Source organism: Octopus bimaculoides, chromosome 9, assembly GCF_046866305.1.
Source record: "Octopus bimaculoides isolate indiv1 chromosome 9, ASM4686630v1, whole genome shotgun sequence".
In the NCBI taxonomy this organism is placed as follows: domain Eukaryota; kingdom Metazoa; phylum Mollusca; class Cephalopoda; order Octopoda; family Octopodidae; genus Octopus; species Octopus bimaculoides.
The window spans coordinates 34,204,979-34,219,433 of record NC_142936.1 but is presented as its reverse complement, the minus strand read 5'-3'; the positions used below and the strand labels follow the sequence as shown (position 1 = coordinate 34,219,433).

Sequence of the window (14,455 nt, the reverse complement as noted above, 5' to 3'; positions counted from 1 at the left end):
CAAAATCTAAAGTTTAAAACAATGGCAAATTAAAAACCAGAAAAGGGAGAAGGGAGAGAATCCAATGAATTCATTATATATTATTACTCCTTATCTAAACAAACTTATATACTGAGGTAAAACTAAGCGGAGATTGTAAATATAATAAATTAAACATCCATAACATTGTATCATATTAAGATATGGTTATTAACCTAAAAAAATGGTAATACAAGGTACAAAACTATCATATGATGAAATAATAATAATAAATATGCTTACGAGAACGCGATCGAAAATATGTAAGTAAAGTTACAATTATACTTCAAACTCAACGAATGTAGGTTTACTGGGAAAGACTTGCTGAATCTACTATGGAAGGAGAAAAAGTAAAAACAACTGGCGTTGGAGACAGATATAATTATTATTTAAGATAATATTTAAATGATATTATTCCTGTTATTGTTACTATTATTATTATAATAAATATAAAAATAAATTAAATATTATCATTATTGTTATTGTCAAAGTTAAAGGTAAATACTAAGCTGGGTGATTGTACATACCACTTGTAAGGTGGACGTCCACTAGGGAGAATGTCATGGTGAAAAAATAAAAATAATGATAATAATAACCAAAATTAGTAAGAAGGATGAAATTAACGATAAGAACTGAAGGTGTGTTTCCTCCAATGCTGGCATCTGTATGCTCTCTGTGTTATCTGGTTTACTAGATAATTCTTGGAGAACAGAATATGGAAAAGCTCCAAGTTATAAGAGGACAAAAATCCTTACTTTTGTCGTAGGGTATTGGAGTAGCCAGTATTGACCATTCCAAAGAGAATTGTTTATTGCAATCCTTCAGTTTCCAGATTAATTTACTTAGACTAGTACTATTAACTTTATTCCTATCCCTTAAGGATGAATAATGGTTGGAAATTCTCCTGGAGACCTGCGTCGAGGAGCTACCTACATAATGCGAGATGTCTGTGTTAGTCATTACCTTACATTGATAAACCACATTTTTGGTCCTGGCATTCGCACTTAAAAACTTAATTCTATTAGAATTAGATTCCGAGATACTAATCTTATTGTTGTTACAGTGATTGTTATATTTACTAATGTTGTACTTATTACCTTTATTTTTACCTAAATAACTATTGCCATCATATGAGTGTGCTAAATTACTGGAGTAATTATTATTATTATTATTATAAACATTACTATTATTATCATCATAATTAGGATGGCTGACTAGAGGAGAATCTAAAAGCCTAAAATTATGGGAAGATATTATCTGTAACAATTTTTTAGTATTAGAAAACCCAAATCTAACCTTATGTGTGTTGATTATTGGGTAATAGGGAGAACCCTTAGGAAAGTTCCTTTTCACCATGTCTTGGAACTGCCAGACCAAATTGGATTTAACTTGTTTCCCGAACAGGAGGATGAACCAGATATTTTCATCAGATCTAGTTACAGTGTTAGTATAGTTGAATAAATTAAGTTTTTTGTTTTTATTAAGGTGTTTAGAGCCAGTTAGGCCTCCTCCCTTATGTGAATAATTATAAGTATGTGCCACTTTCTCAGTAAAGTGAGAAGAAGGGGAAGAAATAGAAATGGGTTTATCCCCGCTAGTAGAGGAGATATCTTGCTGTGCAAAAGACGAAAGATCACTAATTGAGTTGATGTATCTTACCTTGTCTTTGTAACTTGCCTTCAATAAGGCTGAATTATAAAAGTCAGCCTCCTTATTGAAAATGTGTGAGTTAGAGGAGAGTTTAGAAAGTCTGATTGAAATACTCTTAACCAAATTACTAGTGATAGACCTTGGATGGTTACTAAAAGGGCTTATGTACTTGAGATTAGTTGATGGTTTATGGAAAGGAAAGTGTGTGTTACTATGTAAGTCTAAAGTTACATCTAGAAAGTTTGCTATAGAGACCTCATCCTCAAAAACGATGCCAAAACCCATTCTCCTATTTTTGACCTTTTGGATACGCTGGGCAGAGACATTATGGAAGTATAGCAGACAATCATCCCTATATAGACCTCCATTTATGTTAGGGAACTGGTCTGCCATCTCATATAATATATACGAACAAACTACATCAGCTATTTGAGCTGAATCCGACCCTTCTCTACGTCTTATTTGTCCCTCTAGATCAGACATAGGCACTCTTAGTAAAAACATTCTTGACAAATGCATACCCACAATAATAGATAAGTTAAAACTAAGACTATGGTCAAATTCTCAAGTAATAGAATGGTTTAATTCAATTAAAGACAAGAGTAATACCAAGTTTATACAGTTCGACATCTCTAGTTTCTACTTATCTATTAACCCTATTATCCTTAACAAGGCACTTTGGTTCGCACATAATAAGGCAGGTCTTTCTAGGGAAGAAATTAGTGTAATATTAGCGGCTCGTAAATCAATTATAAAATTTAACAATAAGCTATGGATCTGTAAGGATACTCCGGAGGCCTTTGACGTTCCTATGGGAAGCTCGGATGCAGGGGGAGAGAGCAGATGCACAATCCACGGAACGTGCTCTGGCAAGGGCGGTGTGGATAGTGGTGAGGGGATATCCACTTAGGATGAAGTGGTGAGCCATGAGTTGAGACCGAGTCTCAAAGTCATGGTCGTCACTGCAGAGCCTGCGTAGATGGAGAAATTGGGAATAGGGGATGGAGAGCTTGGTGTGTTTAGGGTGGGAGGAGGAGAAGTTGAGGCATGAGTGCGAGTCTGTGTTTGTAGTGGATGGAGGTGATGAGAGTGAAGTGATGAATGCTGACCAAAATCTCAAGAAAGGAGACAGATAGTGCAGGTGAAGTGGAGGGCAGGATTGAAAGATTTGACAAAAGACAGGAAGGAGTCTAGATGTTTGTGGGAGAGTGAGGTTGCACCGATACAGTTGTCAATGTAACGGCCATATAGTTCAAGAGTGGGACCAGTGTAACTTGAGAATATTTGGGCCTCAACGTAGCCAATGAACAGCTTCGCATATTTGGGACCCATTCTTGTTCCCATGGCCACTCCTGGGAATGCTGGTAAAAATCACTAGCGAACGAGAAGCATTTGAGTGAGAGGCCAAGTTCAGCCAGATGAATGAGTGTGGATGTGTCAGGTTGGGGCTTGGGCATATGGCGTCCTGGTTACTAACCCCAAGATTCCGAGTTCGATTCCAGGCAGTGACCTGAATGATAATAATAATAATAATAATATCGAAAAATACCTTAGGAATGAGAACCCAGGTTCGAAATTTTCCCAAGACACCTGATGAAGGCTGGAGGGTATATCAGCCGAAACGTGTTAACAACAAACAAGATGATGACAAATATCCATCAAATGTAAATAATGTGTTGACAGACTTTCACTTAAAATTTCTGTAATTTAAATCAAAACTTTTTAGTTACTATGGTGACAACACTCTATCTTTCACACATACACACACACAAATACATTGACGTATATTTTGATTCCTCCCCTTCTTTCCCACCCTCTGATGGATGTGATGCATAGACAGATTGAGTTTCACTTCTCTTTTATAACATTTGTTAACTGTTTTATACTATTATTAGTCTTTAATATCAGAAAGCATTTCTGTAATACTGAAAATATTCTCTCACAAATAAGGAAATGTATGTATGAAAGTATTAGCACTAAGTATATTATTTAAATTGATGGAGTCATGTAATTATTTCTAAAATTTCAATTAATGTTTGATTTTTCTTTGTTTAGATGGAAAAATCATCAAAATTAAAAGAAACCAGTAAAGTGAAACTAAAAGTTGTGAAGAAAAAAGTCCATATACGACAGTATAAAAGTTTAAATCGTTCTAACAGCAGTTTTAACAGCAGCTGTAAGTATGAAGGTCAAGATTTGAATATAAAAAGTAGTGTTTTTGGCATGTGTGTGTGTGTATTATACATTAACTAATTTTTACTATTGGTAACACAAAAAATTCAAAATTGTTCTAGTTTGTATCTGTGCGCTCATGCATTATGCAGATATATACATTTAAATAAGTTAAAATGCTGTAATGTGTCTGAATTCCAAAGAGAACAGATTGCTGGAGGGGTGGAGCTTCAGTCACTAAAACTACTGAATTGCTCAAAGTTTTGAGAGGTGTAGTCTCTAAAATCATGCTTGCATTCCAAAACCAAAGTAAAACCAACTCTGGTAAGTAAATTTTTGACAGAAGGCAAAGTGAACGACTGCAGGATAGTGAAAAAACATTGTATAAAAACCATCAAACTACAGCAGTGAAAGTGCTAGTAGAGTTAAACCACTACTTTGCCAACTATGTTTCAACCAAAACTTATGTTGTGAGCTCCCATGGTATCCAGTTTTATGAAAACTGGATACCTTGGGAAGGCTGCAATTGCTAAACTTCTATCCCCCATCAACAAATGGTGTCTAGACTATTGGACATGGTCAGTGGCTAAATGTAATCTCTGATGTCATCATTTACTCTTTTTCTGACTTCAGGGTAAGTTTATATCTGGAAATAGCTCAAAGAATCCTTTAGCTCTGTGTTGCCCCTACAGTGAAGCATTGGAGCTGGCTCTGTAGTGAGTTGGGTAGCCATATCACAGAATTTCCTTGACTCTTTTGTTCTACATGGCAAATTTAACATCTAGGGTTATCCGTGTATTTTGGCTGATCATATCCATGTTATGGTGTAAACATTGTTCCCTGTTGGCAATGCACCAGTTTACATGAATAATGTTATTCAAAGTTAGTATGAAGCATATGAAAGGAAGCAGATCACTCGGACCCCCCCCCCCCCCCAAAACTTTGGATGTCAATAGAATTGAACGTTTATGGTGCATTTTGCAGCAGTGAAGAGCTGTTTCCCTCTGCTATTATCATTGAAAGAGCTAAAGCAGGTTTTACCTGAATGGCTCAAAATTCCCCTAACAGCTGTTCAGAATCTGTATAAATCAATTCCTTGATGTATTGAAGCTGTGATTAATGCCCATCCATTTAATAAAGTGTTTTCATTATTTTGTCCCACTCCTGTGTGTATATATGTATGTGTGTGTATTTGTATGCATGTATATAGTATAAATATTTTAGGTATATATATATATATATATATGGTGTGTGTGTGTGCACGTGCACATGTGTGATACACATACACACCCCATCATCATCATCATCGTTTAACATCCGCTTTCCATGCTAGCATGGGTTGGACGATTTGACTGAGGACTGGTGAAACCGGATGGCAACACCAGGCTCCAGTCTAATTTGGCAGAGTTTCTACAGCTGGATGCCCTTCCTAACACCAACCACTCAGAGAGTGTAGTGGGTGCTTTTACGTGTCACCCGCACGAAAACGGCCACGCTCGAAATGGTGTCTTTTATGTGCCACCCGCACAAGCCTGTCCAGGGGCACTGGCAACGATCTCTCTCAAAAATCCTACGGGAGCCAGTCAGGCGGTACTTGCAACGGCCACGCTCAAAATGGTGCATCTCATGTGCCACCCGCACAAGAACCAGTCCAGGGGCACTGGCAACGATCTTACTTGGCTTGCCGGGTCTTCTCACGCACAGCACATTTCCAAAGGTTTCGGTCAGTAGTCATCGCCTCGGTGAGGCCCAATGTACGAAGGTCTTGCCTCACCACCTCAGCCCAGGTCTTCCTGGGCCTACCTCTTCCACGGGTTCCCTCAACTGTTAGGTTGTGGCACTTTTTCACGCAGCTATCCTCATCCATTCTCACCACATGTCCATACCAGCGCAATCGTCTCTCTTGCACACCACAACTGATGCTTCTAATGTTCAGCTTTTCTCTCAAGATACTTACACTCTGACGGGTATTCACATTGACATTACACATCCAATGGAGCATACTGGCTTCATTCCTTGCGAGCTTACGTATGTCCTCAGCAGTTACAGCCCATGTTTCACTGCCATGTAGCATGGCTGTTCGTACGCATGCGTCATACAGTCTGCCTTTTACTCTGAGTGAGAGTCCCTTTGTCGCCAGCAGGGGTAAGAGCTCTCTAAACTTTGCCCAGGCTATTCTTATTCTAGCAGCTACACTTTCAGCGCACCCACCCCCACTACTAACTTGGTCGCCCAGATAGCGGAAGCTATCGACTACCTCTAGTTTTTCACCCTGGAATGAGATAGAACTTGTTTCCTGTTTGTTTACAGTCTTTATTGCACCTGAACATCTGCCACAAACAAAAACTAACTTGCTAGTTAACCTGCCTTTGATGTTGCTGCACCTCTTATGTGTCCATAGCTTGCACCGGGTACATCTTATAGAGTTACTACCTACTCCTTTTCTACATACTGAGCAGGGCCATCTACCTGAAGGGGTTTGTGTTTTATCTACCTTCCTACTTATTAGGATTTTGGTTTTAGCTAGGTTGACTCTAAGGCCCTTCAATTCTAGACCTTGCTTCCACACCTGAAACTTCTCCTCTAGTTCTGATAGTGACTCCGCAATTAGGGCAAGGTCATCAGCATAGAGGAGCTCCCAGGGGCAACCTGTCTTGAACTCCTCTGTGATTGCCTGGAGGACTATGATAAATAAGAGGGGGCTGAGGACGGAACCTTGGTGGACCCCTACCTCTACCCGGAATTCATTGCTGTACTCATTTCCAACCCTCACCTTACTGGCAGCATCTCTGTACATGGCTCGCACAGCTCTCACTAACCATTCTTCTATCCCAAGTTTCCTCATTGACCACCAGATAAGGGATCGGGGGACCCTGTTAAAGGCTTTCTCCATGTCAACGAAAGCCAGGTACAGAGGTTTATCCTTAGCTAGGTATTTCTCCTGCAACTGTCTCACTAGAAATAAGGCATCAGTAGTGCTTTTACCTGGCACGAACCCAAACTGCATCTCATCTAAATTGATTCGCTCCCTAATTAGTTGGGCTATGACCCTCTCTGTAACTTTCATAACCTGATCTAACAGCTTGATGCCTATGCCCCAACACTATATGTACTCCAGTTTTCTTCTGTATTATAGTTGGTGAATCTTTTTCCTACTTTTTATAGCAGGTCTCACATCATCTATCACATTTTAAAATGACCCACCTTTTTACTAAGTAAAAATAGAATAAATTTGCATTTATTTAAAATTGTCTAAAGTGATAAGCATTTTCAGAATAGTATGAAAGCAGATTTTGCAGTTATTTTGATTCTGTTGAAACAACCACAGTGGAGAATTCAGCTATGAATCATTTGCAAAATCTCTGCTTTTTTATTTTTCTTAATGTTTCTCTGATCTATCATTTTAGCCATTTTATTTTTCTGGCTGTTTGTAGAATAATTAGATGACATGCAAGTTGTGTTGGCATTTGCAATATGTAGTCTATACCTCACTGTGATAATGGAGTTGAAGCATAAGTCATATCAATCTTGATTTGAGTTTGGGAAACAAATTTATACTTTTCTGTAAGCAAATTATGAGCTACCATTCTTATACACATCACGACTAACCTATGCCAGCATGGAATATGGGCATTAAATGATGATCATTATGATACATAAGCATAGGTACAGCTGTGTGGTAAGAAGTTTGCTTCCCAACCACATGGTCCCAACTACATGCTACTTTAAGGCACCTTGGGTAAGTGTCTTGTTATAGTCCTGGGCTAACCAAAACCTTGCGAGTGGATCTGGTAGATGGGAACTTTATATATATATTCATATATATAAATTAACAAACTGAGGAAAAGAAATCCTTCAAAGGAGTGTGTTAAACATCCAATTCCCTGGTACTTCAGTTGGATACCATATAAATATTGGTATACTTCAATAATAAAGATAAATTATATAGAGAGATGTTCTATTGACATTCTATAATTTATTACAATATTACATTAAATACTATGAATGTAATATATAACATAACATAATATTATATAAATAATTATAAAAACCGTAAAAGTCCAACAAATTGTTTTGACTTGTATATATTTTTTCTGATATACATAATCAGAGTTCAATTATATATGTCACTTCAGGGTCCATTGGTTCTGAAGTGACGCTATATTTAATTTATCTTTATTTATATATATATGTATGTGTGTGTTACTGCCTTCTTGCCTTGACTTCATATGACAGTTGTAAATGAATGACATCACCATACAAGCAGTATATTTCATTTACAATCTTCCATGAAAACTTGTCTGGTCATGCAGAATATTAGCCTGCCTGGTAACAAGCAACAGAAAGGATATCTGACTGTAGAAAATCTGCTTCAATAAATTTTGTCCAACCCATGCAATCATGGAAGAGTTGACATTAAATGGTTATGATGATGATGACAACATATTTTCTTCTGCATTGCTAATGAGATCTAAGTAATATGAAACTGCTGGCAACACACTTTTACTTTCACTGATACAATCTATCATCTTTTAATGTCTGGCTTCTATGCTTGACTATATTGAAAGATGTCATTGACAACAGATTTCCTTGAGTAATTTCTTTTTTTTTTTTAATGTTTTTTTCATTTACGCTTTCCAAATAAATAAGTTTACTTATTTTTGTATAAGAGAACTCTTTGTTTTACTAATATTGGTGGTACAAACATCTGTGGAATTATTTATTAATATTTTTTATACTAAAATAAAATTTAAAGTGTTTCAAAACTTTAAAAATATTTAAATTTGAAGAATTTTCTAAATTTATTTTATTTTCAGTAAATGCTTCAACAAAAATGAAACAAACATTGAGATCTAACAACAAAGCTCTAGCTTATGCATTACAGGTTGCAAAGCAAGACTTAGCATGGGCCACTAACGTCATCTCTTCTCTTAGGTTGGATAATAGAAATCTGATGCTTGAAGCTGCCGGTAATAAGTATATGGCTTCACATTGTCTTGAAGAGCAAGTTGGTGCTCGGTTGAAGGTAAGCAAGCATCCAAAATAATTTATCTTTGTTTCATTGCACCTTTCATTACTAAATTTCTAACTAAAACACCCTAGATATGTTTCAATTAAATTCTAAAATAATCAAGACTTCAACTGATTTCATAAAACGAATATAATTTTTTTATTTATTGATACAGTAGCATGCAGAAGTCTTCGGCCACTTTAAACTCTTGTAAATTCTACTAATCACCAACTTAAGTGAATGTTTCACATTGCGTTTATTACAAATGAAACATTGGCCCTGTTGGAGTCATTTCCATATCTAATCATTATATTTTGTAGTAGGGGTTCTGAATGAGAGGGGAAAATGTGAGATGACCGCCAAAAATGGCTGTTCAAAAGTTTTCGGCCACTTCACATAAACCAATCAAGATATAGTGTTTTAAAACAGAAAATTTATTACGTAATGTTCATTTCACGAAGTTACTGTACATTGTTAATGTTTTGTGTGGCTTCCCATAGCTTGAATAATTGCTTCAATGTGCCTGGGAAGAGATGCATACATATCCTTCACCATCTTCACAGGTATGAAATGCCATTCTCTGTGGCTGAGCTCCCACAACTCTTTAAGATTGTGTGGATTCTTCTGATGAACTCTTCTCTTTAGTTCTGTTCACATTTGCTTGATAATATTTAAGTTAGGGCTCTGAGCTGGCCAATCTTTCAATACGGTGACACCTTCATCAGCCAGACTCTGTTGTGTTGCACGCAATCTGTGGCATGGAGCTCTGTCATGCTGAAAAATATCCCCTTCATCCAAGTCTGGTAACAAACTGTCCTTCAGTAACTGGATGTATTTGGCACTATTTAAGTTACTGTCAATTTTAACCAACTTTCTTGAACCATCACTTTTCATGTATCTTCAAAGCATCAAAAATGAAATAAATCTAGACATACTTGAAAATACACAAACATACACAATAACGATTCAGGAATAGAAGAAATTAATTAACATAATTTTAATTTGTCCCAAACTTAACTGTTTTTGTCATGTAACGTTTTTGTCATTTTGCTTTATTGGAGGCCTTCTGACAAATTCTCACTTATTTAAACAATAGTTTAAAGTGCCAAAGACTTTTGCATGGTACTGTATATGGCGGTTTGGGAACAACTTAATTATAAATCAATTACATAATTTTTTCTCAAAACTAATTATAGGTAAATTCAGTAAAATGTAAAATTTTAAAAATTTCGTTTTACAATCACTATGTAAAAAATGTTATTAGACAGGTATATAACTAAATTGAAATATAGAAGAATTGGGCACATTATTGGAATTTCAGTATTGTATCCAAAGCAAGCATACCATAAAGGTAAAATAGCACAAAATACTGCAATTCATATATAAAAAATATAGAAAAATAAATACAAAATATACAAAAATGAAATAAATCCAGGCATACTTGAAAATACACAAACATACACAATAATGATTCATGAATAGAAGAAATTCATTAACATAATTTTAATTTCTCACTCATTTTGTAGATTAATTAAAAGTGTCTATTTAAATTAAAAAAAGTTGAAAACAAGGTAAATTTGAAAAAATTATTGTATAAAATAAAATTTTATATCAAATTAAATAAGTTGTAAAATTGTAAAGTATCCCAAACTGCATAATGAAGTTTTGCTGTATCCACATCAAAAAGTTGTTTCAGTTGGCTTGGCTGTTCACTTAAGATTTTCCTCTTTCAGAGAGATCAGCTGAATTCAGAGAGCTACCCTACCTGAAGGCTTTTGCTTTTTTTCTTAATGGTTATTTTTTCCAATGAATAGCCTGTCTTTAACTGCATCGACACAACAGCTTTTGAGTCCCCATGCTTAACAAGCAAAATCATTCAGGAGACTCATATTTATTATAAGCTAAACTAGATATCATCACCATTTATTTCAATCTACTGAGTATTAGTTTGTCATTTAATTCATCCACTATTGGACCAGGTTATGAAAGTTAGAGAAAAAAATTGTGAAACTGATTACTGGCAAGACTAGTTTGGATGCGATGCAGTTTGATTTTGTCCCAGGAAGAGGTACCATTGATGCTATATTCTTGGTGAGATAACTGCATAGCTTGGATAAGTGTTGATCTCAGAAGGCTTTTGGCAGAAACCCTTGCTCTGTAATTTGGTAGTTGGTAAGGAAACTGGAGATAAATGGCTTGTGAAGGCCATACAAATCTGTACAGAGGGGCAGTAAGTAATGAAACACCTGTCTTGAATTTCCCTGTTATGGCCTAGAAAAACTAATAAGGAAAGTGACCTAAGAACCAAATCTTGGTGAGCATCTAACTAAATGCTAAGTTTCTCACTGATCTTCTTGTTAACTTTTACTTTGCTAACTATACCTCTGTACAAGGCTTGCATGGCTCTTGCAAGCCATTCATCTACCCCCATTTTTCATAGCATTTATCAAACTACAGAGCATGGTAACTTGTCAAAAGCTTTTTGTGGGTCAATAGATGATGTTTAATCAGTTTGCTTTTAGGTAAGAACTTCTGTAGCTGTTTCACTAAAAAAATTGCATCAGTAATTCCCAATCCTAGTACAAATCTAAACTGCACCTTGTTTAAGCTGATTGTCACTCTGATAAGCTGTGATGTAAACTCTCTCTACTCCTTTCATGTTTTGATCCATCAGTTTAATGCGTCTAATTTATTCCTCTTTTGTAGTACATCTCCTGATAGTCCTGCTACTTTTTCTGCCTTATTTTAACAGGCTTGTTTACTTTAGTTAACCTAAATTGTTAGTCCTTCTGTTGGATCTACTCAGTTATCCCCCTATTCTTCTATGCATTCTCTTTGTTTAGCTTATTGTAGTATTTCCCTGCTAGGTTTTTCTTTAGTGTCAATGAAGACAACTGTGATACTTTGTATTTTTCATGAACTATATCCTGATTGATACTGTTTTGGAATTCTGAATACCACAATTCAGATCCTTTGTTCCTCTTCTTTCAATTTTCACTTGATGTATAGCTTCTCTTCTAACTTCTTGATATTGTTCTTTCTTTCCTTCCTCTTCCATTCTTTTCAGGCCTGGTACAATTTTTCAATTTTTCAATTTCAACATCTTGACAGCTATCCCCAATGGTGTTCTTACTTCTCCTGTCTTCATATTTTTAATGGCCCTTTCTACTTTTCAAAGAGAAATGGAAGTTTTCCTTTAAGCTACGCAGAAGTTTCCTTCTGCTGTGCTTCTGATCATTCTGTCTTTATTTTAAAACTATAATTCATAATTGTGTATTGTAGTATTTAAAATGTATATATTACATTAACAAATTATATTTTTGATGTTTCTTACATACAGCCTATTCTGATGATGATTAAGCAAAAGGTTTCAGATATTGGTGAACATCTTACCATTGTTACTTCAACAGTACAAGAGATTTCTGAAAGTATTGTATCTTATTTATCTACACCAGCTGCTAACTCAAGATCAAACTCAATAGAAATTGGACGAAATATAGAAAAAACTCCTACAGAGTAAGTAAATATTATTTTGGTAATTTAATGCTCAAAAGGAATGGAGGCAAAGTGGGCATTGGGCCTCCTGGATGAGTTCCTTTTGCGCATTGAGCCTCCTGGATGAGTTCCTTTTGAGCATTGAGCCTCTCGGATGAGTTCCTTTTGTGCATTGGGCCTCTCGGATGAGTTCCTTTTGAGCATTGGGCCTCCTAGATGAGTTCCTTTCGAGTGTTGGGCCTCCTAGATGAGTTCCTTTCAAGCGTTGGGCCTCCCAGAGGCAAAATGGCCAATTCCTTTCAAGTGTTGGGCCTCATGGAGGCAATGATCAAGACCTTTAGCATTATGTCATGCTTCAGAAAAAGATCTATCAAGCTGAGCAAAATTGCAGTTGTGGCAGATACTAGTGTCATGCAAATTGGTACCTGTGCTGGTAGCACATAAAAGCACCCCAGTGTCATGCAAATGGCACCCATGCCAGTGGCATGTAAAAGCACATATTACATTCTTGGAGTGGTTGGCGTTAGGAAGGTCACCCAGCTATAGAAAACCATGTCAAATCAGACTGGTGTCTGGTGCAGTCTTCTAACTTAACAGCCCCTGTCAAACTGTCCAACCCATGCCAGCATGGACAACAGACGTTTGATGATGATGATATGTAATAAATCATGAATTTCACTAGAAAATAGTCATACTAATTACATAAATACCAGTATTATGTGTACTGCAATGAATATGAGAGTATTCTCACGCACATGCACCTTATATCCAGCTGTAGTCTAATGGCCTAATATTTGTTTGACGATTATAACATATCCTCATAGCCAATCTTTTACTAAAGTTTGTGCCCTGCATTCACTTAGACTACACTAGTGAAGTCAATACTTAAGCTGAAGATTGAAAAAACTGAACATTGTAGGTTGTCTGTAACAGTTTGTAGTAACCACTGTCAAACTGATCAGCTCTCTGCTAGTAAAATACATAAAACCAAAACCCACCTGCATTATTGAGTTACTAGTAGAGCTCAAAGCACTTTTCCAGTCCTCAGGCAAATCTGAAAGAAAATCATTACCATTCTGCGAATTATCAAATCAAAATTTTAGATTTAGATGTCTAAATTTTTCTGATGACATAAGAAAGAAACTATCCTAAATTAAGAGTTTAAAAATATTTAGCATAATATCACTCCATTACAGAAAACCAGGTTGAAACAGAATTCTACTATTCTTACAAAGGGTTTATAATCCCATTATATTTTTTTCATAGATGACATATGAGTAACATATGCTACCAAGTATATTAAGGGCTTTTATAAGTCAGTACTGTGTCCCACTGTGTTAGCAGTGCGATTCAGTAGCTATCTAAAGATATCTGTACAGATTTTCTCAATATCTTTGATCACATTGTTTACATAGATGTTTTCACATATGAAACATTGTATGTTTCAGTGCTGGTTCTAAAAGCTGTAGAGATAACTTTGAAAAGTGATATATATCCGTATATATATAAGGCAGGATGTGTGTGTGTACGTGATTGTACTTTATGCACGTCCACAAATTAGCACGCATGTCACTCCAATTTTAGGAGATTCGGAATGACCCTGTCTGCATTTTCGTCATCTTTTTCTCTCAGAGGCACCCGCGTATAGCTGTAAAATCGATAAACTTTTACCAATTTTGAAGTTTGTTGACATGGCGAAGTCAAATCTGTGCATACGCGCGTGAAGAAGAGAGAGAGAGAGACAGACAGACAGACAGACAGACAGAAATAGTGTGTTTGTGACGGGGGAGATACAGTGTTTGCTAGCGTCTAACAAAAAAAAAAAAATGAAAAAGTGGGAAAGGGAGACAGAAAGCAAAGAAAATTTTTCTAAGCAAGACAGATTTTGTTTGCCAGCATCTAACAAAAAAAAAAAAAGAACGAAAAAGTGGAAGAGGGAAACAGCGTATTACGAAAGAAAATGTATGTAAGGAAGACAGAGTAAGTGTAAAATGTAAAATGCATTTTTTTCTTAAACATGAGATATAGTTTAAAATATACGATGTTTTTGAAAGACACTATATTCTATAATGAGATTATATATACTTTCTCACACAACAATTAAAATAT

At 36.0% G+C, this 14,455-nt stretch overlaps 1 protein-coding gene across 1 annotated transcript in view; it reads left to right on the top strand.

Annotated features, from left to right (window-relative positions):
- The window catches only part of LOC106875105 (uncharacterized), a 64,180-nt gene that overhangs the window by 6,251 nt on the left and 43,474 nt on the right, over window positions 1-14,455 (top strand). Inside the window, exons 2-4 of the mRNA XM_089357373.1 lie at window positions 3,724-3,844; window positions 8,658-8,866; window positions 12,192-12,367. Of these exons, the coding sequence (XP_089213499.1) occupies window positions 3,724-3,844; window positions 8,658-8,866; window positions 12,192-12,367 (506 nt within the window). The remainder of the gene's footprint in view (window positions 1-3,723; window positions 3,845-8,657; window positions 8,867-12,191; window positions 12,368-14,455) is intronic.